The sequence below is a fragment of the Aptenodytes patagonicus genome, chromosome 22 (genome assembly GCF_965638725.1).
Source record: "Aptenodytes patagonicus chromosome 22, bAptPat1.pri.cur, whole genome shotgun sequence".
Lineage (NCBI taxonomy): Eukaryota > Metazoa > Chordata > Aves > Sphenisciformes > Spheniscidae > Aptenodytes > Aptenodytes patagonicus.
In genome coordinates this window covers 7,111,869-7,139,621 of record NC_134970.1, presented here as the reverse complement: position 1 = coordinate 7,139,621, position 27,753 = coordinate 7,111,869, and the positions used below count along the sequence as shown (strand labels likewise).

Genomic DNA, 27,753 nt, shown 5'->3' with positions numbered 1-27,753 from the left:
AGTGCAGTTGTTCGTTCACCGGCCTAGAGCATAGAGGGAGCCCTTCCAAATCTGCCAGAAAAAGCCTTGAAGTTGATGTAGTTCCTGGCCTTCCTGCTGAAAACAGGAGACACAATGAATATTCAGTTATTGTTCTTTTCTGTATAATCGAGTGGTTTATAATACCGTCAGCTACAAACTACGCTGACCTTTTCACAAAATTACATATGTTCCAACCGAACGCATTGTTTAGCAATGGCTGAGGTTTGAAATCTTCACGCATCCAAGTGAAGCTTTTGCCTGCGTTCTTAGTCCAGTTATGTGTCGGTAGGCAGGTAGGCAGCACCATGAACTGTCAGGATCCGTGCCGAAAAAGGAATTAAAAATTTGATTGCTGGGCTTGCATTATTTTAGCTTAAACTCTGCTGGATACTTATCAGCAGATGAATTTGTGCTTTTGTGTCTGAACTGCAATATGGAATAATGTTGTGTGAGACCGGTGGTGCCCAACTGTAGCTTCACAATATGATTCATGAAGAAGTCCTTACTCCTAAGCTAGCTTTGATGTTTCAGCACCAGACCACGAAGAGGAGAGCTCCCTGGTCTCTGAAGGACCAGGGTCATCTTTTTCTCTGGTACCTTTCTGCTAGCATTAGCTGGGCACCAGGTAAGCTTGGAGAAAACCACATCTGTGGTGGCTTCTCTTGCGTGGCAGGTTTGGAGGACAGTGGACTGTTTCGTGAGGGGGGTATCAAGGCATCTGACGTACTGTAGACATCCAGGTGGAAGATAGTGGATTCTGGGTGATCGTTGCACGTTCACAGGAAGAAAGAACGTCCAGGAATATAACAGGAGGTGTAATTACTGCATAGCAGTTTCCAGCTGAGCGCTCAAAAGAAGCTTTCTTCTCTTCATTCCAGTTCAGTTTGTTCCAGTCATCACTGATGACTTAGTTTTGCTCTTACTGGGGTGATTCTGGGATACTGCAGTGACTGTCTTGTAGGGGGTGCAACAATAACCGTATTCACTGACGCCGTTTTGTATGGCACGGGTAAGCAAAGTGAAGGCTTTTTGTCAACAGTCAAGCATAAGTAGACAGTCCCATTGGCCTCAAAGTGTTCAGCAGTGGTTGCTTCTGGTAGTTAACATGCTACGTAAATTAGAGATGCTTTGGCTCTCTGCTGCTGAACTGAAGGTGGGGAGCTAGATGCAGAAAAGCGGATGGTGTACAACTTGTTTGCAGTCCATGGCGTGCTGTGTTGTAGTTAGGATTTTCTTCTATGAACCAAAAACATCCTTTATTATGATTTCTTTATTTAAATCATAATCTGGAACAGTGGTTTATTCCAAAACTTGGCATGTCAAGTGGTGGCCTTACATTCTGGAAGATTTTATGATAACTGCAAATTATTTGGGGCATTTAGAGGAATGAAATGAAGTATTGCTTGGGATACTTCATTTATTTGTTATTTGAAGTAGGTAGTTAATAGTAATTAATGAAAGCACACAGTCCAACAAATTTGAAGTCTAGCTTCAAGAATAAAAGGTAGAATGTAGGGCATATGATACCGTTCCTGCTCCGAGTTGTTCTTGAGAATGAATTCTTCCTTCCGCTTCATTGTGTAGTTGCTTTACTGCCATGAAGCAATGGCTAATAACAATTACTTAAGCCTGCCTTACCACATTAATCAGTTTCAAAATATACACTATTGTACAATATACTAGAAACATTGTAATTTTCCTATGGCCAAACATGAAAATTGAGAAAATTCAGGCTAAATTTCATTGCTTTAAATAATGTGAATATGGAGAAGTACAGGTAAGGCCTCCAAGTAACCTTAAGTCTGCCCTGATAAAACTAAGCATTTTAAGATTAGAAAGTCTGCATTAATATAGCTGAAATCTTGAAGGAGCTCCAGGAACACTGGAGTTCTCTAAACTATTGACTCGCATTTTTCAGTGAATACTGGGAAACTTTCAAGAGGACAGAAGGAATTAACTTCATTTTGGGTTTAAATTCTTTATGGGTGCAGGAGTTGTTGACCACATCTCACTCCAGGGTAGAAGAATGGCTTCTATTCAGGAGACAGTCCTGAATAGGAACTCGAAAGGCAATAGTATGAAATGCGATTGTATGAAAACTGGCGTTGCCAAATTAGTTTTATTGTTTTCAGTGAGACTATGTATTTGGTTAAGTCAGTTGTGCTGTCGTGATCTGAGATCTATAAATTAATTGAGTGTATTCTAATTATAATAACTGTTATTGTGCAAAATCGATATGCTGAAGGAATCACAAATTATTTCAACTATTAATGAGAATTTATGAAGGATACGTTTCTAATGGTCTTTCAGAACCTCAAGCCAAGGGTATCTAATTTTCATTAAAAGTCTAGAAGAACAAAGGAAATTATTCCATACAGATCCCAGGTTTACGGCGGGTAGCTCATTGTTATAGAGGGATCCCGATTGCCTAATAAACAATGCATGTTATGAAACAGTAATCACTTAAGTAGGACGCAATGTGAGGTTTTACACGTAGGAACAAAGGAGCGTAGGTCAGTCTTAGAGGAGGGAGGATTATAGAAAAATAACTGTGGATCCTTGTGGAAACCAGTGTAATGGTAGAATAGATGCTTTGGCTAAACCGGTGAATGCAGCTCTTGAGGTTCTCGGTGAATAATAGGATGATTTTACCTCTGTGATAGCATGAGAGTCGAAAATACTGCACTCATTTGAGAATTTTAAAAAGATTTGACAACTAGAGAGGGTATGGAGAAGTGCCAAGAAAGTTCTGCACATGAAAGAATGAATTTTGAAAAATTTAACCTGAACGAAGCTTGAGTGGTGAAACCTAAAGGCACAGGGCTTCTGAGAACTGAACCTGCTGCTCCGGGGACGTATTTTCAGGAGCAGTGTTGATTTAAACAGGCTGCTCATTCAGCTGCTTGCTTGATTTATTTTCATTTTTATGGAGAAAAAGAAAACGCAAAGCAAACCAAAAACCCTTCATTAAGCTATGGACTAAAACCAATTCACTTTTGGAGCAACTTTGTTGAGGGTTTTGGCAGTCTCCTGGTGCTGGAGTTGTAAAACGTACCACTGCTGAAACAGGAATTAATGCAGAGAATTGTTATACTTTGTCCTAAACAGGAAGTTGATCGTGATGATCCCTCTGATTTGATAATATACAGAGGCTCAGTCAGTTGATTTTATCAAAAAGAAAACAGAGATAACTCAATTACAGTACGTAAGTGAGCATCATATGGAGAAAAGCGTAGGCACTGCGTCGTTTGTCAGTCGTGATGAGAAGCGCTTGAGCCGCTGGTTCCTGTTCAGCATAAGCCAGGTTCACTTGAATTAGATAACAGGGTGTGCATTTTTAACTGCGAAGGTGATCAGCTGTTGGGAAAAGAACGAAGGGTGGTGGTGGATCTGCCCGTTTCTGGCACGTTGGGATCAAGAATGGGTGGGTTTTTTGGGAAGAGATGTTTCAGTGCCGAGGTTCCTGTTCACATGCTGTTGAATTCTTGTGAAGAGAAATAGATCAGTCACCGAAGCTCATTAGGAAATGTTTACTTTAAATGAAGAATTTGCTGTGTTCAATACAGGGGTCTAATGGTGAAATTAGGCAAATTCAGAGTAGGTTATTTACTGGTCTCCTCTGATCTTTAATTATCAGGAAAATGCAAAAAAGGAGTATTGTTTTACTAATAGCAGCTGCCACGTGCAGCACTGCTGCGGTCACCAGTGGTATGATTTCTGCACTTCAGAAACACTGAAACATTGGAGTGTGCTTAAATGACGATGAGAATATCTTCTCCTTGACTCAGTCTCTTCCAGTGAGGGGTTTTAAACACTCACTCTGTTCAGCTCATTGAAAACTTAAGATGAAACGATTTAGCCTGGAACTCTCTATATGGGACAATAGTAGCAGCAGGTTTGGGCAGTTTTTGTAGTTTTTTGTTTGTTTGTTTAATGTGAGATAAACAGCGTCGATTAGCTGAAAGCTGGAATTAGAGTATCAAACTAAACGCAACTCCCTTCCCCAGCGTTGAAACTAAAGCTGCCGGTGAATGGAACTAATTTATGCCTGCGTATCCATTAGGATGTGCTTTCTCTCAAGCCCAAATTAGTGGGTTATATCTGGGAACCTGCTGGGGGGGGGAGTGCTGTGTGCGTGTTCAGGAGACCAGGTTGAGTGTTTTTAAAAGCCAGGGAGAACTTCTGGGATCATACAACCTGCCACCTTTATACGTGTCTGAGTAAATGCTCTTCGCTGAAAGCAGGTGCTTTACAAGTGGAAATGAATCTGAGCGGCTTGAATGGAGAGCGTCGTCGATAGCTGGGGCAGCAGGCTGCCGGGGTAGCAGACGGTTGCTGTTGCCGTGGCGGAAGCCACAGGGGAATCCCCCGGGCAGAGGCAGAGCCCTCGTCAGCTGAGGCTCCATGGCTGCTGATGGATGGAGCCAACAGCATTGTCCGTAGCTGGTCTGCTTCTGTTCTGGGCTGTTAAATTCGGATCTTTTCTTAATCCGAGTTACGTTGGGCTTAAAATCTAGGCTTGAAAGCTGTCGGTTACAGATCTGAAGAGGGCACAGACTGTCTCCAAAGGGCTGTGATGGGAGAGCTCCAGAAACAGTCGTCTGCGCTGTCTGTGCCGCTCGCCAGCTGGGCGTCCTCTGGGAACATACTGCGGGATCAGACCGAAGGTCCATCTACACCGCACTGTCTTGAGTGAAGATGGCAGTAGCTCTTGGGGCCTGGTGCCCTTGGACGCTGACAGCTGAGTCTGGCCCCAGTACTGATGGATGCTCTGCTTCAAGGTCTAGGTGAACGCCTCCGAAGTGAGTCAGGGATCTGGGGTTCACTGCCAGTGCACTGACCCCAGCGCCCCATGCATCTCCAGCTGTTAGTGCAGTGCTGCTGGTACACTGCTTATTCTTGCCTGGTGCTGCCAGAGCCGCTGTATCTGTTCCTTGCATGCAGTCGCCTCCGTGGAGAGAAGACTGATATCTCCTGTATGTAAACCCTGCTACCTATTTTGTTTTGATGTTCAAACCCTATGTATAGTTTCCGTCCTCTACCTTTGGGTCCCAGGGAGCAGCAGGCCCTGATGCTTGAGAATCATCTCCAGTTTACTGATCTTTTCTTTCTCTCTAAGTTTGGAGCTGGCACAGAACCACTGGGATCTAGAGACGTGATTCCCTTTGCAAGCTCGTCTTTGGCTGTGGTTCTCGGGTGGGAAGAATTTGTGGTTGTGTTTGTTCTCCTTTGCTAGCCTGCAATACATAACAGAGCCATAACAGTTTTATCCCAAATGAGAAGTACTCCACCAAGCTTATATTATTGAAGAGTTCTGCATGTAGGGTATGTTACTGCTCCCAGGGTCCCTTCTTAGCAAGGAGGAATTCAGTGTTTTTGTTGGAAAAATCACCTACACTCAAAATGAGCAAGCAAGGACCGTGTCACCACAAACTAGGTTAGCTGATGATTGGAGTTACCCACTAAAGTTAGCCTTTTAACAGGGTCAGAGAGGGATTAGTTCCCGTTCAAAAGGAAGCTTTGTGGGTGACCCACTGACACCGCTGGGGCAATAAATGGTGCTGCACATCAATTTTGCATAGATCCTGCCATCTGAGTTTCTTTTGAGTGTGTTTTTAATGCAGTCATAAAACCATGAGACTAAAAAGAACCTCCTGAGTCACCCGAGTCTGCTCCCTCCCTCTCAGAGGCAGCAATCATGTAACACCTTTGCAAAGGCAAGATCATAGATCTGGCAACAAAGAATGTAGGTCACGCTCGCAGGGTGGGCATCCTGGGAAGCGGTGAATCGCTATAGTTAACTGAATGAATATGTGTTTCTCTGGCAAGAATTGCTAAGATATTCTTTTGGATCTTACTATGAGACGCTGTCTAGCAAAATAATGAAAGTGATGTCTTTTTGTGTCTGACATTGGAGAGATTGCAACTGAAATGCTACTTGCAGTTTTCAAAAGATGTTGAAAAAATAAGAGAGGTTTCAGAAGAAAGCCTGAGGAAAATCTTTGTTTGTGGGGCTGGAAAGCTGGTCCTGTAAAGAGAAGAAAAAAAGATATTTGTTTATTGAAAAATGCCTTGAAACATTGCTTCCAGGAAGTGTTCATGAACAGCTTCTTGGACAGTAAGCAAACAAGATATTTGGTTAAAAATGACACGGGGATAAGAGAAAAAGAGAAGTTGAAGCTAACTAACTTGTAGAACAGCTTACCAGTGACAGTGGTAATTTCTTGTTCGCTTGAGTTCAAAGGGGTGGTTAAATTTTAATTAGAGAGTGAGTTTGGATGAGGTGCAAGGTTTACCAGCTGAAATTATGTGAAGCCTGCCATCCCTGTAACAAATTAATCTGGAAGGAGGAATATAGAAATAGTTCTGACCATTTGTAGTTTGCATTACTACTTGAAATATTAATGTGATTTTTAGAGTATGCCCTCTGTGCAGCTAGATTTGTCTAGAAAGTTTATAGAAAAGTTTGAAATTTTGATGTCAGTCTCATTTTTTGCATGGATTTGTATTCGGGTTTATTCTGCTAGGTCTGGTTAACAAGTGCATGCTAATGTAGGCAAATGATTTAGCGTGTCTCTTGCAGGCTTCTAACAATCATGTATGGACAATAGAAAGCAACAAAGTCATTTCAGATGAAGAGTCCAGGTGGTGTAAAAAGTTCAGATTTTTTTATGAAATTCAGGTTTTCTTGCTTTTGGCGTATCCTTAATCTTAGTGTTTAGCGTGGTTGTTGAAAGAAACTTAAATTGATCTTTCTAAACTTGTTTTTTTTTTGTTTGTTTTTGTTTTGTTTTTTAAAAAGCAGGGGGGAAATCCAGGCCTTGCTTTTGAGGACCTTGCAAGTGCACGCTGGATGGAAATGTCTAGTCTCACAGATTTTGCAGACACAAACGTAAGGGAAGTGGGCCTGTAGAGTTGGTTTGTGTGTGCTCTTCTCTTCCACAGCAAAGCTCATCATGCAGATCAGTGGATTTGCAGAATTAGCCTTGCCACGAAAAAGCTCCCTCTTGTGGTGCTGCTGCATTTCCATGGTGCATAAAGGCATTTCTTTCAAAACACATAGGTCTCTTAAGTGCTATGTTCATTAAAAGGAATGGTATCTTAGTAAGTTGTACTTCAAAATGTATGCAAGCTTTTTGTTGAGTAATTAATATACTTATTAAAGAAGGGTTGAAAGCATCTTGTTTAGCAATTGATGAACTTGCCATACCCCGGAATATAAGACGATAAATATTATTCTTGTTGTTTATATCAACTTTGAGTAGTTCAGATGCTCCAAAATGAACTGTTTGTGACTTTAAAATGAATCAATGATAGTCAGGGTGGCCTGTTTACTACACCTGCTGTAATTTCTCCAAATGGTGAATGGCTCTGTATCTGCAACTGTGACTAATGTAATATGGAACAGTTTGGGATAAATGGGATGTGCAGTAGTGTGTTTCTAAAATCAGAAGTGTTTTTATAATGATCTAATATGACCTATTATATAATATATAGCATGCATTTCCCTCAGCTCTGCCTGCTTAAAAATGTCAAAACCCAGAGTAAATCCAGTGTTACCTCTCATTAAGCCAATTTACCATATCTCAACAGAAGTTCTTGCAATGACTTTCTCCTTGCTAAAAGTTAAACACTTCTAAGGCTGCTCAATTTTTGTTTCTGGTTGACGGACCCATCTGCCTGATAGACTGAAAAGCCGTCTACTGAAAGTCCTGTATTGAACAGATTGAGTTTCCAAAGCTTCTCTTTGTAAAACAGCTGACGTACCATCAAAGTGTTCTGGTGTGCGTATTGTTCATTCAGTGTCATTAAACTTAAACTGCAAGGTGTAGAACATACCTGTTGTGGAAGCTTGTGTTGTCGGGAGTCGTGTTACTTTTTCTGATGAACTAGATAACTAGTGCTTTGCTAGAGCAAGCGTCTTTGGCCAAAAAGGAAAGAATTTCCCAAAACGTACGGCAGTCAGTAAGAAATAGGAGATGTATGGAGCTAATTAGCTAATTCTGGAGTGCTGTGTTTCGGTACGCCATGTTGTGAAGGAGGTATTTCTGTAAGATAATGCACATAAACTTCTTTGTTTGCTTTCCTAAGTGGAGGGGACAAGCTTGCTTCTGTCCTGTCTGAAGACAGGCTGCTTTCTAGCAGTGGGCCCTGAGTCTGTATCTGTCCTGGGGACACTTGTATCTTTATTTCTTTAAGGTTGAGCATGAGCTGGAACCTGTAGGAACAGGTAGGAATCCTGTTCCTCCTGTTGTGCCCCAGTGGCATGCAGGCTTTCCGCTGGGCTTCTCGCCAGAGCAGCAGACTCTGTGCCAGGGGACATGTGGCCCAACCAGAAGAGTCTCCTGCACTCTCCTCTCCCTTCTTTGGCTTTCCTGACGGTCTGCCAGTACTTTATCTGCAAGTGATAGCCCTGAAGCACAGCGTCAGGTTCAGTAACAGTGTTAGAAGTAGTATCATTGCCTGTGTGAGCTGAATCCTTGCTTCTGTTCTTTATTCCTGTTTCTTGTCCTCTGCAGATCCTTTTTACAGGATCCTGTTTTAGGGTAATGCATGGCCCGCCTGGAGACAGCCTTGGCTTATTACTTAGCTAAGCAGTCAGTCAGCACATGCCTCTGTGTTTTCATTTACTCTCTCAGCCTAAGCAAAGCGCTTAGGATCTTACAGCTCTCCCTTCGGCAATTTAATTTGGTCCCCAGAATGTCCCGTGGTTGTTCTGTGTGTCATTACGAGTGTGTGTCCTCTCCTGGTTTGGTTGCCTGTCTTCTGTCTTCACGTACAGAGCAAACTCCAGGCTTGCGCCTGATAACGTAACCAGTCGGTTCAGCGTGAAAGTCGGATTTGCCATGTTGAAGTATGACACTTCAAATCTTGCCCTAAATGTTCCCAGTCATGTTTCTCATCTTACACTTTGGGGGCCATCAGATATCAGGACGTTACAAAAGAATGTCAAACGTTTTCTTCATCAGACTTGCAATTTTCATTGCATTTGGTGTTCTGGCAAACAAAAATGTAGGGTTAATTTTATGTAGTTGTATAAGAACATCGTGCCATTGGACACCAGTCTTAGTCTTGTGGTTAAAAGAACAAAATGATTGAGAAGCATGTCCCGCTGGTTGAGGATTGACCATCCTCTTGATAATTTGTCATCCTGACCCCCCTATTGTCATCTAATTTCCAGTTGAAGTTTTAATTTCAACCTGGCCTTGCCACGTTTTGATGTGCTGAAAATGCTTTGTAGGATCAGAAAATGTCTCTCTTACTACTAATTTAGAGGTCTGGATTAGTGAACGTATGTTTGATAAAACTCATAGGTTGGCGTCCCTCTTTGCTCTTCGGGTTTTCCACGCTCTCGGTGACTCTTGCATCCCTCCTCTCTAGTTGTGAAACTACCTGGTTCTGCCATGGGCTTGGTCTAGTGACAGGATGGGGTTGTCATAATATAGAATTGAGCCTGCGTGTTTGTATGTAAGATAATTGCTTTGCAAATCCTTTGTGGTTGTTTTTGACACTAGTTGTTTTAGCATGTCTGTTAACAAATACTCTGCTTGTGACACTGATCTTAAAGTTGCCTTAGTCCGCAGGTGTTGAGGAAGCGTTGTTCTTTTTCCTGGTAGAAAGCTCTTGTCTTACTCCACTATCAGTAGCTCTCATGCACGTTATCTTCATTCTGTAATTAGTGATAATAAGATAGCTTTATATGTAATAAATTACTGTCAAGTTTAAATCAAATCTAATTTGGTTTAGTGAAGCTGTGTATTGCCAAACCAACTGCATGTGATAGATGTCAGAGATCTAAAAGATAAAATTGCTTTATGGTTGTATTTATAAATAACACTACCAGTTGCAGGTATTTTGTCAAGGTAATAATAATCTTTTTTTAATTGGTCATATTCCAGCTGTTCCTGAATGTTTGCAGACAAGGAATTAAGAAAAGAAGCTTTTTTTTTTCCTGTTTTTTAGTGCAGCTGCTGTTTGTTTTGGAGACCAGCATTTATGAATGCTAACTGCTGCATTTGTCCTTCGTGAGCCTTTAAAGTCTCTGCTATCAAATGTTAGTCTTCCCGATTGAGGCAGGCGTTAGTTTGGATCATGGTTTACGAAACTTCACTTTGTTCTGTGTTTTGCGTGGTAACGATACTGAATTTGCTAACAGAAGTGACGTCCTGTCTCAGGGTTGTAACTGAGTTTCTGTTACTCCCGTTTAAAGTGGTGGGTGGGTTTGACTTGCACGGCGGCAGCGCTTCCCAGGGAGTTCTCCTCTCGCTGTCCGGCAGACACAACTCTTGGCTGTCGTAAGGTTCTCGTTTGGGAACGGGCCTGGGCAAGGTGATGGTTGTCGTGAGACTGGGGTGAATAGCCTGTGCCGCACCTTTAGCTACCCTGCGTGGGTAGGGAGAAGATGGACTGACTCGGTGTGCAGCTGAAGGGTTATCTTTGAGGACAGGTCCTTAGTCCCCAGATGTCATTTACTTAGTGGTTTCAGTATCTGTCTATTTTAAAGGCACAATGAAATATTCAAGGGGTGGACAATGTGATTGGCAGGAGTTAACTCGACGTATTGAATTTTTTCCTGCTTTCTAGGCTTGTTCAACATGAAGTAATTTGGAAACAAAAGTAGACCTCACCACAGCTGGGAGTGTGGTGGGGTGCGACAGCTGACAGGTTGGGATGCAGCCCTCGCCTGCGGGGAGGTGTTGCACAGCCACCGCGCTGGGATCCTGCCGTGTGCTGGAGAGGCACGTGCTGTGCTGCTTAGGGCTGGGGAGGCTTTGGAAACCATGGAGACCTCTTCCGTGCTTCGGGCTTACCTGGCTTTTGACTGGCATATAGAGAAGTTTCCTTCATTTTCCTGGTCTTTTGATGAAGCTCTTCTGTTTTTCCAGGACTGGCAGCCTCCATTTGCATGTGATGTTGATAAACTTCACTTTACACCGAGGATCCAGAGGCTCAATGAACTAGAGGTAAACTGTAAAGCTGAACATTGCTTCTGCTCTGAAATGTTTAAATATTTTTTTGAGAGGTGGTGTTTGACTTGAGCTGACAGCACTCGGGACCTCTGAACGTCAGTTTTTAATTAGCACAGAAATTCATCTGTTTCAGATCATAGTTAAAAACATACCAGGCGTAAAAAGTAAAGTTAATGCTCATCAAAGGAACATAATTCAGGCCTTTTCCACACAGAGGTGCTTATAAGTGGTTAAACTCAAATTCTCAAGTGCCATAGATTTGTGTCTGCATTTTGCACGCATACAGCATCTTTTAAAAGTGGAAGAGATGAAACATTTACAGAGTGCTTTAAAAATAACAAGCCATTTGGAAGAAACAATTACAAAATCTGGATTCAGTTGGTGCAAAATTTGCTGTTCGCAAGCACTTTCATTCACTGCTTTCATGAATTCAGACCAGAAGAAGGGCGTGACGAGGAGTCCTGGTTAGCTCGCTACTGGTACGAATGGGAATGATGGTGACTCTTTGCCTGCCTGACTTTTCTCATGATGCTTGCTTTCTAAAGTCCTGATGTGGTTATGTGAAGTGCCAGGGTAGGGGCTCTAGCACTGGCTTTGAATGCTAAAAAAGAGAGAGATTTGCGTGGATGCAAGCTGCTTCAGAGCTCTCTGGAGTTTAAGAGCAAGCTTAACGGAGAATAGGCATGGCCATTTTTTACCTTAAGAATAGAAAATGTGGTAACAATGAAATGTGTCAAAATTAAAGTCTAAGCTGCTACTCTTTAACACAGCAACAGTCCAATTATCTTACTGGGTGAATTGCTGTGCAAACAGAATAGCTGGCTTGCCCTGCCCTGACCGGTTTATATCCATAAAAATGAAACGAATACAGTTGGGAGTGAAAAGGGCTAACAAACACACCCGGTTTTGGTGTGGGTTTTTTTGGTTTTTTGGGGGGGCTGGTTGGTTTGTAATTTTTGTAATTTTTTTTTTGGTAATAAACCAAAAACATTGCTTTATTTTTGGTTTATTACAAATAAACCAAATTGTAATAAACTGTTACATTTATTAATGTAATAAATGTAATAAATCCTAGCAATGCAGCTAGTTTAGGTAGTTTTTAGCAGTAATATCTCATTGCTTGTCAGTTCTCAGAAAGTACTTTTCTAAATGCAGTAAAAGTTAACAAAAAATGACTTGAGGAAAGACTGGCAGTATCTGTATGGCATTTTTTTTTTTTTTTTCTGCATATGATGAGAGGGAAAAATGAAAAATTCCACTTGCAGAGGGAAAAGCCAGGCAGGCAACTGAGGCTGCAACATTATAAACACTGGGATACAAAAGCTTAATCTGCATTTAGTATGCAGTTCTTTTTTTTTTTTTTTTTAATTGGGTTTTTTTTTTTCAGGCCCAAACTCGTGTAAAGCTGAATTTTCTGGACCAGATTGCAAAGTTTTGGGAGCTTCAAGGATGTACGCTGAAAATTCCACATGTGGAGAGGAAGATCTTGGATTTATTTCAGCTTAACAGAGTAAGACTGTTACAAGGGAGAAACTCTTCCTAAAAAGACGTTGTGTTATCTCAGTTTCTGGGATGGTATCACAGTTGTTCAAGGGAGATTTTGGGGTATATCTAAGCTGGACAAAATATTACTTTGTTTAACCTAACATAGCTAATGTGACGAAATAGTAGGAAATGTAATATTGTGGGAGTTTTCATGTGAGCTAGGAGATCAAATTAAATTTCCAGCTCTTCTTTAAAGTTGAACTTGGATACAAACTGGTGAAGGATAAACTTAGACTTAACTGAAGGAAGCTTCTGAACAATGACAGCAGTGAGAAAAACCTTTTTCCACTAGAAATATGGGAGAAAAAATCCAATTACTTTTAGGATGAAGCTTGCTAAATTTCTGGAGAAGTTTATGTATCCTGATAGCAAGGGATGGGATTCCCTGACCCCAAGGATATGATTCCCTGACCCTAAGGATATGTTCTCTCTGTTTCTTTATGTTTAGGTTAGTTTTTATTTGGCTGATTTTGAGCCTATTTCATAGTACTTGTTCCAGTGAGAAGAACTGACTGTAGTGTGCTAGAAAGTTGTGTTGGAATACAAAGTAGAGGTGTGACACATTGCAGCCAGACAAATTCTCAAAAGTAGGCTGAATTACTGTTTGGAAATGAATAAAGGTGCTGACTTGTTTGTAAAGTAATTCAACAAGTTTACACTTCCTGAGTAGGTTATATGTTACATGTTCCAGTTGTAGCTTTTAAACAACTTCCATGTTTTGGTTTGGGTTTTTTTGGTTGTGGTGTGGTTTTTTTTTTTTTTTTTTAGCCTATGTTCTTCTGGTTTAAAATAGCAATCGTGGTGTTGTCTTTTCTTTTAAATTAGCAGTGCTTTCCTTAAATGCTGATAATTTTAGTATTAAATGTATGACCGTTTTGTTTTCACTTTTTAGCTAGTTGCAGAAGAAGGAGGATTTGATGTAGTTTGCAAGGAGAGAAAATGGACCAAAATAGCCACTAGGATGGGATTCGCTCCTGGCAAAGCCGTGGGTTCGCACATCCGTGCGCATTACGAGCGCATTCTGTATCCTTACAACTTATTCCAATCTGGAGCGAGCCTGTTGGTAAGCTATATTGATGCTAACTGAAGTCCAATTAATTTAGCAGCCAGTCTGTTGGTTTTTATTTATTAATGGAACATTTCCAAAGACTGCATTTCATGCTTTGTGGCATGCAGGTGACAAGATGCAATCTGTGGTGTTGATGCAAGCAATTCAAGAAAGCCATGGGCAAACTTTTAATTAAAAGTAAAAGTTTTTAGAATTACTCTTCAAGGTAACCTCTTACTGACTGCTTTGAATACTACCTTTTTGTATTTTCTCTCTACAGTTTACAGAAGCATCATGATAACGGACATTCAGAATTCCTATAACGATTTCTTTAATGCTGTTTTGTCAAATGCAAAGTACTACTTTATTCACAGATAGGTCCATCTCTGATACAACGAGAGTGCTGTGGGTCTGTATCACTTGTACACAGAGTGACTGAGGGACTATATCAAACCACGGCAGTTTTGTGGCAGTAACTCACCTCGCTTTCACTAAGGGTGTCCAAGTTCAAGAATGCTTCATGGATATTGAACTGTAGTTAACTGTATGGCTTTTGACTTCTTTCAAGGTTAAATCTTCATCCTTTCTGCTTACATTTGGTCATTAAAACAAAATTCAGGGTTGGTTGAGAGTGGAAGCAACGTAATCTCTAATGAAGAATAGAGCTTTTCTTTTAGAGCAGTAGTCATTTATTTGGAAAACCAAAATAGATTGCAGTTGCCAACATCATCTATATTTATTTGAAACACTCTTACCATGGTGATCTTTCAAAGAGAGGAGTGTTGACCTTTTTTAAGCAATAAAAGCCCTAATCCTGTTACAAGCATGACTCTATCTACGGAAATCAACACCAGCCTTTTACCTGAAGCTACCAAAATGAGGGAGGGATTTGACATAAGTCAAAAAGGTTGGAATTGAAGGCTTTTTACTTGGCTAGTGATGATCACTTTTCAGTGAAGAAGAGCTAGATTCTGCAAACCCTTCAGAAAAAATAATTTAACTTGTGTAGGTTTGAGTGTTTTACAAATGGAGGATAAGAACAAAATACAGTTGAACATAAAAATCTTTGTCCTAGGGAAACTACTCTATCAAAAATATTTTGCCTTGCCTCAAACACATTCACGTTAAGCGATGGAAAGCAACACCATTTTCTGAAGGCATTTCATTGAAAACTTTGCATTTTTATTAGTTCTGAAAACTGTGGATTCTCTTTTTTTTTTTTTTTAAGCTGGTGTGTTTTGTGACACCTTGCTTTGCTTTCGTATTTTTGAGGTGCAATTGCACAGGGAAAAATCTAATTAAAAGTTGTAAAACAGCTAACGTGGTACCAAACTCCCCATGCGAGTGTCTGTCACGCAGTTGATGTTTACATTCATGGTTTTCTCAGTAGCGGACCCTTTCAGAAGAGAAAAGCTTCTCAAATGAGGTCATGGTTCTTTTTAAATGTAACTTTTCAAGTTCTCTCTTGCAATGCGCACCTGACATTTGTTCCAAATAGATGTGTTTAGCGGATGCAGTTCTGGAAAAGCTATGTAGGTATGGTTAACTTAATTTTTTAACTCCTCTGCCCTAAGCTGTTAAAATATTCCTCTCCCATATGTGGCAGAGATGTGTATTTTCAATGAACTAAGAGAATCCACAGAAATATGTTGGGTTTAGCTCACTTTTCACTCTAAGATTTGACTTTTTTTTTCTTCCTGACAATATTGTCTTCCAACTGAGTTTGTTTTGCAATACATTTTTTGAGGAAGAATCTCAGAATCTCAGATGAGATTCTTTTCGGCTTTCGTCCATATGTTCTCAGTAAGTGGTGCTTTCCCAGATGCTTCTTGTGTAGGTGTCCGTTTTATTGTTTGTCTATCCAGTGCTTTACTGGGAATCTAAGCATCTGTGATTTTTGTTTTTGGAGACGATGTAGCTATTCGATTTGACAGCTGTCAGTTTGAGATGTGTGGTTCCTTCTTGCGATATTTCAACAAGCCTTTTGAGAGAAACTCTTCATGCAGCCAGGATGATCATCCATAAAAGATTAGTGCTTGTATTCACTGATTTTTTTTTTGAAATTTTTTTTAATTGGTAGTACTTGCAATATTCATTGACTTTTTTCTGCAAAAGCCGAAAATACGGAACGATGTCGTTTCCACTGATGACTATGCCATAACTTAAATCTCATCCAGATCTGTGTATAGCATTAATTGTTTGTGTGGCTTAAATATATGTTAAACTGACTTCAGGAGTTATTTTGACATATCCCAGCTGAAGATATTTCTATATACATACTGAAATAGTGAAACTATCTGGAGCTGTTCAGAGGTGAACAGATAGCATGTTTTTATTAAAGCTCTTGTTCAGTCAAACAGCAAAAATTTCTTAAATCAGCCAGTTTCTAATACTCAAAGCAGCTGTCCACAGGGGTGTATCTATTTTATTCTTATCTTGAAACATTGGACTAGACAGGTCTTGGGTGTTTGACTCCCGAGTAGTTGCAGTAGACCTGTTGGTGTACTTGTTCTTACTATCTGTGCCTTGCTTATATTCTTAGCCATAGTAACCATCAGTATGATACTACAAAATCACACGATATGCCCAGAGGGGTACGTGTCCCCCTGCATGAATTGAGGTGTCCAGAGTCTTCTGTCAATGCATCTTTGGTGATGCATTGCCCAGATGTTTGCATGATTTACAATGTAGCTACAGTTTGGGGGGGATAGAGGTGGTCTTGTGGTGGTCCGTTTTTCAGTGAATACAACCGGTTCAGTAATTCTGGGTCTGGAATCTTTTCCAAACTAAGGCGTTAATGTCCTAGTGGGATTCATATGTCCAAAGATTTATATGTGTGGGCCTCTAATAAAGATGTTTCTGTGTGAGATAGGTCTCTATGACCCTTTATTGTTACTGGAGAAGAATAAGCGCCTCTGGAGCGTGATGGTTCTTATCCTCAAGTGGATACGTAGCAGAGGTTGACCAGTTGTATTCCGCAAGTACAGGGAGCCTGGGTGATTAGCTTCTGTGTAAATGACTACTTCATAAACGTCTAAACCTGGAGGAGATTAATTGTATCCCTATATTTTTTCCATCTTTCGACATCCTGGAGGCCTTGTGAACATTCCTGCTGTGTCCTTCGACTGCCTGGTGAAGGAGCTGCTACTTAATGGTTTCAGCTGATGGGCTTTTAACTTAGTCTCTGCCACCGTTTGGAGTTTAAGGATTACATGTGCAACCGTCTTCTCAGAATATGGGATCATGATCACAATCTAGATCACAGTATGTAGGACGAGCATATGGTAAATTATTGATAGAAACTTAACCTTACCAAAAAGGCTCTGCTAGTTGGGAGAGGAAAGGACTGAAGAAGTAGCAGCCAGTGTCCTTGGTTAAAGACCTATGCTTGCAGTTGATCAGGTCAGTCTAGGGGTAAAGTAGGTTCAGAGGAATTCCCATCCTTAAGACAGGACTTAACACTTCTAGTTCTTCTTCTACAACTGAAAATGTTAATTACCAGCCATTTCATACTACTGCTTTGCCTTCAGATTACTGAGGCACTGGGAAATGTTTCTGCTTAAATAGTTGTTGAAACCTCAATATTTAGGAAATGTCTTCTGGGCTTTTTTTCAATGGACAGTACTCGCTTGGACACTCCACTGAAGTGAGGCAAATTATGCTATTTGTTGTTTTTCTTTCCAGGTTTCATTGCGCTTTTGTTTAGGAAAAGCTGTTTGCCTTCTAGATACTTGCTTTCACGGATCATATGTCCGCTGTTACTAGAAAGAGTAGAAACTATTTTTTTAGTGAAAGGTTTGGATTTCACACGAGGACATGATTCAAGGAACCAGAATTTACAAAAGTCATTAAATTTGGCAATGTTCTATGTAGCATTAGTCTCATTTGCTTTTCTGTTCTCTCATTTTCATACTCGCCTTTTCTGCTTGTCTGTTTTTTTTGTCCTGAGAAATTGTTACTTGTGACTTTCTCCCACTGATGTTAATGTGAAATAATTCACATCATCTTCCTTCGGTGTGAGCTTTAAGGGAGCATGCTCTTCTGAAGAGCTAGCTGCAGTGCTCTGTGGCCTCCAAGTACGCAGTGCAGGAGCATGCCCAACTTCGAGCATCAGCCAGGACTTACTGCTCGTGTGCATGAGCTGCAAAGTTGGGTGGTTTTGTGTGTGTATTTAATGTGCAATTAAGTCAGACATTTGCTTTCAAAGAATAAGTCTAGAGCTTACAAAGTCTGAGATCGAAAGCAGTCCTAAAGAAAATAGAAGTTCTGGAGGTTTTTTTGAGCAGTGTTGTGGACTGTCTGTGGGTGATAGGTAATGATATCCTGCTACCCTTGACTGATATTTCTCTTGTTAAATACACATTTCTTTCAGCATGGACTTGTCTTCTAAAATACCACTTTTTCTTCCTTCATCCCCCCCTTCCGACTATCACTTTTTTGATAGTCTTTCTGAAAGTCCGATTTCTGTGCTGTCTGCAGAGCATCAGTCCTTATGCTGCTGCAGTGGTTCTCTTGCGGTTCCTGTCCCATTTCTCTCTTGCTGAGAAAATGCTTGTGATGGGAACAGATGTTAGCTGGGGAAACGTGGATCCAGCAATTCGTGTGAAATACTTTCTGACAACATAAGGCTTTTTTCTTTCTTCAGGATTCGTTGTTTACTCATTAAAACCTGTTATATTTTGTCTGCTGTTACTGAATGTTTTGTGGCTTGACAAACTTGGAATTGTCATTAATTATTTTTCTTGCCAATTGTATGCACAGTTTTCAGCAATTAAATGTGTTCATTCAGTGACTTGAAAGAACTAAAACTGTTCTTGCATCATCTTCTTCCCTTCTGCCCTTTATTCATGCAGCAGTGTTGTCCTCTCCAAAATATATAAGGAACATAACTTCTGCAATGTTCTTCAGGCAAAATTGTATTTCATTTCAGACAAGGATGTACAATAGGCTGTAATTTACTTTTATATTGCTTTGTACGTTAACCTTACAGTAATGCAACCTGAGGACACTGTAGCAGTTTCCAGTATGCTCTTGATACAGTCTCCAAAAGCACCATCTACTAGAAGAATTGGTATTGGTATTCCCATAGAGGAATGTTTGGTGCTCATAAAACTTAAAGGATGACTTCAGCTTTATTTAAGATCCTTTTATTATGGTTATTGCATTCAGTAAAAGGGCAGGAAAAAGTGATTTTATGAGTTGTTCAAATAGGTAATGTTACAATTGTCATAAATACTGTTTTTATTAACTCAGCACAGTAATTATTAAACCCCTGTCTACATTCTTTCACATTAGCCAGGAAATTGTTCTAGACAAATTTGTATTAGAAGTAGAGGCAGAAATTAAGTAATCAAATTGTGTCTCTTTAGTGCTTGCAGAAACCAGATCTCACCAGTGACACAAAGGACAAGGAATATAAGCCCCACGATATTCCACAGAGACAGTCTGTTCAGCCGTCTGAAACTTGTCCACCTGCTCGTCGAGCAAAACGCCTAAGAGCAGAGGTGAGATAATCTGTCTTTATATGGGTAAATGCTCTGTGGTGACCGAGCTTGAAATCGTAATGCAGTGATAGTTTGCCTAGCAACATGGCACAACAGGTTTTAGTTGTTACAGGACAAATCTTATTTCAATCAGATCGCTAAATGTGTATACATAGTAAACAGCTGTTCAACTTTTTCTTTGTCATTGTTAAACATACCTAAATATTTATAATTTATGCATCTATAAATAATATGGTAAGGTTTAAAAAGTGTGTTACTGTGGTTGGGAGTTCTGAGAGGCTCTTCTACTGAAGCTGTTCCGCTTATACAGGAGTTACGAGTGTGTACGCTCTAATAATGTTTTTAGCATAATTATAAATAATATGGGTCTCATAGATCAAAATACAGATGACATTCTAGAAATGAAGCTTGTCTTCTGCAGCTTTGATCTCTGTCATTTCCTCAGAGGACAGCCAGTGAACAGTAGTTACTCTTTAAATGTATTGGGAGGTTTCTGTAAATCTTTCATGAGTTGAAGCCAGATGTTAGAGCAGAGAAGGTTTTTGTTATAACATTAGCATTGTTGTATTTCTTTTTTTACTCTGAATTCTGTCAATTTGCTATACTTTCACCATGTAATGTAAGGAAAAACTTGCATAACATTAAGTTGGTATGGTTTTGTACAATCAAACAGGATTAATCATACGTGTGCTTAAGAAATAATATTTATTTGGATAAGCATAAAATGTATTGATTACATCTGCATAGAGTTCTCCTGTGAAGACATATTTTAGGAGATCACTATGTGTCTCCTTTGCTGGAAAACTGTTCTACTGTGACTCCAGTCCTTCCAGACTGACGTTCCTGCCTTCAGAGAGTTTACCGTCTCTTTTGTTTGAGCAGATGAAGAGTAAGGGAGGCTTATTCCCAGGAGACGGTCTTATTAGTGGTGACATCATGAGTTAGGAAGGTCATGATTGACTCCCTTTGTTTATAATCCAGATTTCTATTTAAGTTCGCTTCAGGCTCTCTGTTAACTCCCATTGTTCTAGTCCTGGTCTTTATTACTACCAAGTAGTACAGCTTAGTTGTTGCAAATTCTGCCTATAATTAGTTAATAAGTTACAATTAAGGTTTTCTAAAGCTTTTCCACTCAAGTACTTGGTTACAAGTAGGTTTATAATTCTGAGAAAACCTCAGTAGTTTGATTTGAAACTTTCCATTTGAAGTATCTGCCTGTGGTTGAAAGATGCTAGTTCTCACGTATCCTTTAAAGATCAACAGCAGGGCAAATATATACTAAAATTTTACCTGTTTCTCTGACAGTGGTGTCAGGTGACACTGACTAACGAAGAGTGCATGTTTTTGTCATTTCTGTGAAAGCTAACTGTTTGTACTTAGCCAAAATGCAAGGCTACCCTGTCAGCTCTTTCCCAGAGCACTACTGATGCCATGCACCCAATTTCTGTGGAAAGAAAATACTTGATTAAGAATAGAATTGAAACATACAGAGCTAAGGCTGAATTAAGCAGCATGGACTGACTCGCTTAGGAAGGAGCTGTAGTGCTTTAAGACAATAATTTCCAAAAGTTAAGATTTGTTAATGTATTTCTATTCCATTTCAGTGCAGTCAGCTACATCGATTAAATCCGTTTTTATTCTTCATTGAAGCTATATGCAGTTGATTTTTGTGCTGACCTGGTTGCAAAGTAGTAATGTTTGGTTAATGTATCTCAACTTTTTGCTCTAATGAGATACACAAGAGTTTGCCAGTGTCTCAAATTGTAAAACCTGAGTTCATTCTCATGTTTACCAGTTTGACGTTTCCTGCTTTTCAAAGGCTAACCATCTACTATAAACCTTTAAGATAAGTGAACTACAGGAAAGTACTGTAAATTATTCTTACTAGCAAAAAAATACAGCCTGTGGGATAAGTGTTAGTTTGCAATTGTAAGACGCATACAGTTTTACCATGCCCTTTCCTACCTGGTTAGTAAACACATAAGAGAAAATGTTCAGAATTGGAAAGGAAAAGGGCAATGACACTCACAGGCTGGTTTTGAAATGCAAAGGATTTAGATGCTTGATGTAGAAAAGATAGGTGTAAAAGACCAGAACAATGCTGCAGAAGTGAAAGTGAGATGAATCGATACGATAAAAGGCTCAGGCTGAAAAAAAGAGCTACTCTTGTGAAGCTAAATATAGGCTTAAGCACAGAATACGGACGTAACTCATAGACGTTAAAGATGTAGAAGATGGGGCATCTGTTACTGCACTGCTTGAGGGTCAGTGCAAACTGATCCTGATTCAGTATTACTAAATATAATGAACAGCATTTTTTTGCATATCTTAAGCAATGGAACCTCTGCCTGGTCTCGTGGAGACAGTAATTTGGACAAAGAGAACACCAAAAGTGAAGGGGAAATCATGTCAAAACTACCTCTGTAAAAATCCAAAACACACAAACAGACAAAAAAGCCTACAAAAAAAACCCCAAACAGAACAACAACAAACCCTGCCCCTTCGAATACCTGATGGTGCATTCAGACTGGAAGTCACGCTTTTAGAGCTAGGCCAACAAGTCCCATTATTTGGGGTTCAGGGACTGGTTGATAGAGGACTGACTTGTGTGAGTAGCAGGAGAGTGGTTGCATGACCTCATTTCCTTAAGAAATTAGGCTTAAAAAATACAATGTTGGAGAAACCCGTCTTTACGCTGAGAGATTTGAGAATTGTTCTCCCACAGTCTCAAAACTTCAGGGAAGAAATGTAAGAATTAAACGGAAAAACATTATTCTGTGTTGAAAGCTCCACAATACACCGAGTTCCCTGCTTAGAAGACCGGAGTATGTTCTGCTTCTCAAGAGTAAAAGAAAATCTATGAAAGCCCAAAGTTTCTTGCTCCTTCGCTTCTTATCAAGTTCCACTGAAATCAAACTAAAAACAGGGTGTCATTATTGGCACAGGCTTTTTGTAGGATTTCCTTTCAAATCTCTCCAGGTTGTTCCCTGTGTTATTTCTCTCTGAACTCTTTTTTAAAATAATTGAATACAAGTATTTCAAAAATTCAGGTTGCCTTTTTAGATTTATTTGTTTGTAAGTATAAAATGGTTCTTTGAGTTTAAATGAAGTCCTCAAAGTCTTTATCTGACTTTTTCCTAGAACAGGTCTGGTTACAAGTTTTAAGACTTCCATTGTACCTCAGTGAAGGGTTCCTGTCTCACATCAACTTGTTCTCTGAACCTTTGCGGTCCTCTCTTGGCATTTATCAGAGTGGATTAAGAATTGTATGCAGAAATATTTTTTTGAATTTGGAAGTCAAAATTGTCCTTTTCTCCCAGTTCTTTTCTCAGCTCTTGAGAGTATTGAAAAGTGCATTTTAAAAACTTGCGCAGAATCTGCCACCGAAGTTACTCAACTGCAGAGACTTGCAGAGAATTATTTAGACCTTAATAGGCGCTCTCTTGTTAGGACTCTGAGTGTTGGACGTAGCCAGCTTTTTCCCTTCTTCAGAGCCGAAGCAGCTCTGAGGGGCGGGAGGAGTTGAGCGCAGGTTGGATCTCTCCGGGATGCAGCCTTTCCTGCAGCATTGCATGCAGTGGCCAGCTGTATAGTCCAAAATTGTCGGTCCGTGCTTGGGCAAGCAGCCGTGAGTTTAGATGGCAGTGAACACTTTCCCAAATACAAGTGTAAAACCAAAGTGTTCCATCTAAGGACATCACTGACTTTTTTTTTTCTTTTTTAAGGCAACCAATATTAAAACTGAATCTGACCCTCCAGAAGCCAGAACTCATAATCTGAGACGTAGGATGGGATGTGCACCTCCAAAATGTGAAAATGGTGAGTGGCAAGTGGGGAGTGAAACAAAATGCGAATGCAATTTCTGTTACTTTGTACAAACGCGCTTTAAGGCCAGAGTTAAATTCAGCAGTTGGAACAATGCAAAGTATTTAAAAAAAATACTTCTGTTAACTTCATTTTTAAATTGGAATTTATTGTAAAAGTTCTTTTATGGCTTTGAAATCTTATTGTTTGTTTTGTAAGTGGTTGAGTTTTCTTGGAGAAGATGATATTTTCAGTTAAAAAAAAAACTACTTTTTTAAACTTCAGTGTCTCTTACGGAGCAATCAGAAATGAGATTTGAGCCATATTTCTATTTTGTATTTTCAATCAATCCACTAGCTTTAAATAGAGGAAACTTTTTTAAGAATATATCAGGTTTTAGATACTTTTAGGAAAGAATTTGAATTTGAAATCAGGAAATGAAACTCAGGAAGGCAAAAGGTAGTATGTTGTGAACTTAACAATAAAGTTCCCATAATACGATTTTTAAATGGCTTCTATCAATAGTCCTGAGTCTGTTACCTGTCCTTAAGAAATAGTAATTGCAGACTGAGAAGAAATGTTTAATGCCATCAAACAGAAGAATAAGCTTGACAAATAATTTGGCAAAGCAAATACAGGCACCATTTACAACTACTTAATAACTGAAATTAACTAAGCAGTTTGTCAGTCTCCTTTGTTCATTTAAAATCTTCCCCCCCCCCAAGAATTTGTGGTCTTTTTTAATTTGGTAATTTTTTTCTTTAAGGAGTGTCTCTAGGCATTAACCTTTTTTCTTTTTTCCCCCTGAAGAGTAGAAGGAAAAAGCTCTAGACAGTTTTTTAATGCTTAAATTTCTGATAGATGTAGACATTCTCCTCTTTAATATCTTTGTTAGGTCTCGGACTCCAAGAAATGCTTTGGATTGTCTCATGTCCAGGTGTAAAGGTCTCTAGCTCGCTTGTAACTTTAGCTAAGAACTTCATTGCCCCCTTGACTTCGGCACCAGAGCCCTGGGATTCTCCACACTCTGTTGTGTGGGTTTGGGTGTGTGGTTTTTTGGTTTTTTTAATAGTGTCAGGAATGAAGACCAGAGTAGAGACATGCCCAAATTAGGTAGGAGTGTAAGAATGTAGAGGAACTGCTTCTTTGTCAGGCCACTTCTGCTACATGCTCAACTTTGATGATATGTTTTCATGAAAGCTACCACTACAAGAAACTGAAGTGTGAAGATCATCGTAGGAAGCTGTAGTGTTGTTTCATGTCTCCATGTGACATGCTGCTGTAAAATTGATGGAGTAATTCAACCACATTTGTTAACGCCACATAGAAACAAAACCTTAGCTTATGAAGATACTCATAATTTAATTTAAATTAATTTAAATGGGATTTAAAATACCCACTCAAAAATGTGGGCTGTGATTGTCATTGCTACCTTGTGATGGCATGCTTGGTTTTTCTGATGATACCGGCTTCTGTAGGCATTGCAGGTGTTCAAATCTTGCCTTAAGCTAACTGAAACAAGTGTGTGTATGGGATACCAAGTAATTCAACAAATAACTTGGAGTGATACAGTCTAACAAGTAATAATGAATAAAATAAATAATAACAACTAATGTTAAGCATTAAAACGTTTTGTAATGCCCTCATTTTTTTTTTCTGTTGCACCAGAAAAGGAAACGCATAGCACAGTGAAACTTCCCGAGAAGAGAGAACATGCGGGGGAGCCAGAGAAAGACAAATCCAAAGTCCGATCTAAAAAACCCACTAACGCTGTGAGTATGCCCTGCCTTCCTGCTGCTTGATATTGATTGCAGGTGTTTCTGGGTTTCTCTTGGGTATGTAGTGAAATCTCATGTCATCATCAATCTCATCACACTAAGGACTCTTTTGTATTCTTCATGTAACCCTGTGGTTGAAACAAAGCAGTATCTGTGCCTGCCGGAATATACCTACTTGTAAAGCTTCATGCTGTTACAAAGTTGAAAATAACAGGATAGTTAAGTTTCACTATCTATAACTAAAGTAACTTTTCTGTCTCCAAGGTGCAGTCTCAAAATAAGCATTTTGAAAGAAGAGTCCAAATAGAAGTGGTTATTCTGTGATCTCTCTCCCCCTTGCTCTTTAAGCTCAAGGGAGTTTAACACGAGCTTTGGCACCGGGTTCTCCAGCAGACCTGCCGCTTATTCCACAATTTCAGCACTAATTTGAAAGCTTTGTTGTTCAAATGCTTCTTAAAAAAACAACCCTGTTCCTGCTCCAACTCTCCACACACCACCGCTCCCCCTCCAAAAAAACCCCAAACTGACAGTGATAGTAGTTTGTCTCACTTTGAGAAGATGATACTGAGATTCTTTCTGTCCATGCTACTACTTGGGTCCTTCCTAAAATCAAAGATGTTCTTCGTTTAATCCACGCCTATAGCTAGATACCTGAGAATGAAATGTGCAAACACTAGAAGCCTGACACCCACACCCCCTACGCAAAAAAAGCTTGCACGGAGGAGCAGGAGATGCTGCTTCTTTTTTTAACAGCGTAAGCCAACAGTGTCCGCTTGTCCTCACAGCTCTATTCTGTGTTTGAGAAGAGCTTTCCAGTCTGTTGCTAATGAAGGTGTGGTGAGGGACAGGCAGCAGACAACCCTTCCCACATTTGGAGTGCCTGCACCTTTTCCTTGGGGCTCAGTAGCTGCTGTGTGTAACTTCTTTAACAGCTGCCCCCCTGCCCAAAAGCACGTAGCTCTGCTGGGAAGCTTGTGCCTTTCCAAATTAAAATGAAGGTCTTGGCCAGTACCTCTAGGGAAAAAGAGGAACGCTCCCACCAAGAGGAACCCCTTTCTTTCTTCTGAGGCTCCAAACAGTTGGTCTCAGAGGAGGATGAAACATCTGTGCACACATGCTGCACGCAAGAGCAACAAGAAAAAGGATTTGTGAGCCACCAACAGGTATTATATTATACCTGCCGAATCCACAGTACTGCTGATTTAAACTATCCTGGCCACTGAAGCAAGTGTTCTGTCATTTGGAAAAAAAATACATGGAAGGGCTTGCAACTCTTGTCGTCCTTCCTTAAATTAGAGGGGGGTAATTTAAACTTCTACATAAATATTTTGTGTTTGCTTGTCTCATTTACATTTCAGAGATATAGTAAAAATAAGCTTTGGCAAATGTCACAGATGACTGAGTTACCAAACTGCTTTTTCACCATGAGTTACCTTAAGTGCTCCAATTCCCACTCTGGCAATTTCTTGTTACAGGTGGATTTGTATGTGTGTCTCTTATGTGGCAGTGGTAACGATGAGGACCGTCTCCTGTTGTGTGATGGCTGTGATGACAGTTACCATACTTTTTGTTTAATTCCACCCCTTCATGATGTTCCCAAAGGGGACTGGCGGTGTCCCCAGTGTTTGGCTCAGGTAATTCGACAAACCATAAAAGTTAGGCTGAAGGTTATTTTTTATTGTGTTGTGGTTTTTTTTTTTAAACTTGCTCCTAAGGATTGAGAATACAATTACTTAAGGTTGTGCAAACAAGGTGATAGAGGGTAAAGCTAAAATGAAGACTGGACATGCTTCAAATTGCAAAGCTATTGCTCAATATTTTGGAGCCAAAAATTGATCTGTCTTAGCATTGCTAAAACTTTAAAGAATATATTGGATTTTAATTGGCACCTTTCCTCTGTATTTAAAATTGGAGTCTCACTGGGTGCTTCAGTGTGGAGGTCTATGCATCTTTTTTTTTTTGCTTAGCTCTACTAGAGGAAGGATAAATTAGGCATGTTACTTCATTAATGTTTATGCAGATTTATCAATAAATAAATATTGTGGTTTCATGAATTAAGCAGAGTAGTTTCTTCTGACTGTGCAACTTGGGGCAGTCATTCTTCCCCATCAGATGCTGTAACAGTAGCCCATTTGTGTAAAATCTGAGCACAGATTCTTACTAATACATTATCGAAATAATTATCATTTCAATTGCAGGAGTGTAATAAGCCTCAAGAAGCATTTGGTTTTGAACAAGCAGCAAGAGACTATACACTTCGCACGTTTGGAGAAATGGCAGATGCATTCAAGTCAGACTATTTTAACATGCCAGTACATGTATGTTCACGTATTTATCCTGATGCCATAATGTAGATTTCATTTGTTGTGCTTAGTTAAAATATATAATTTCTGAGGGGGAGGGGGGAATTCCCTTTTTGAACGGCATGAAATCCCAAATCAGACATTCTCATTTACATCAGTGAATCCTTGTTCTTGCTGGTGTCATGGTTTCTTGTTCCACCGGCTTCTTGGGTTTTTTAACTTTTGAAGAAGCGTCTGTAAGGAAGAAAATACTCTCTGTCACCCGTTCCTGAGAGAACAAAGCAGCAGCATGTCCTGCGTGGAACCGCATTTCTGCTGCATTTTTTTCCTCTTGCTGAAGCGATTTTGAAATTGGGAAATGCTTCAAGCTAATGGAGATTCCCCCCTGAGATAGCTTTTATGCATGTGCTTTTTATATACTGATTCCTGAGTATGTACGCCTTGTTTTTCTTCTCGTACCTAGATGGTTCCCACCGAGCTGGTTGAAAAAGAATTCTGGAGACTTGTTAGTACCATTGAAGAGGATGTGACAGTAGAATATGGAGCTGATATTGCTTCAAAGGAATTTGGCAGTGGCTTCCCAGTTAGGGGTGGGAAATTTAAAGTTAGACCAGAAGAAGAGGTAGGTCTTTATTAGTTCACTCTGTGTGTTTGTATTGCGGTTCTGCATTAAGTAAGTCTCTTCAGTTCAAAGCAAAATAATGGAACTGGGTTGCAAAGTGTTTGTTTTGTGAATCTGGCACAGTATGTGAGGAGGAGAATTACATCAGAGTTTTGAAT

At 39.9% G+C, this 27,753-nt stretch overlaps 1 protein-coding gene across 2 annotated transcripts in view; it reads left to right on the top strand.

The window, feature by feature from the left end:
• The window catches only part of KDM5B (lysine demethylase 5B), a 58,610-nt gene that overhangs the window by 2,205 nt on the left and 28,652 nt on the right, over nt 1-27,753 (top strand). The window contains exons 2-10 of one of the 2 annotated variants that reach the window (XM_076357733.1): nt 10,908-10,985; nt 12,379-12,501; nt 13,429-13,599; nt 18,954-19,088; nt 22,814-22,907; nt 24,561-24,664; nt 26,146-26,304; nt 26,869-26,988; nt 27,437-27,595. In XM_076357733.1, coding sequence (XP_076213848.1) covers nt 10,908-10,985; nt 12,379-12,501; nt 13,429-13,599; nt 18,954-19,088; nt 22,814-22,907; nt 24,561-24,664; nt 26,146-26,304; nt 26,869-26,988; nt 27,437-27,595 — 1,143 coding nt within the window. The remainder of the gene's footprint in view (nt 1-10,907; nt 10,986-12,378; nt 12,502-13,428; nt 13,600-18,953; nt 19,089-22,813; nt 22,908-24,560; nt 24,665-26,145; nt 26,305-26,868; nt 26,989-27,436; nt 27,596-27,753) is intronic. The other variant, XM_076357734.1, reaches the window with a different exon arrangement.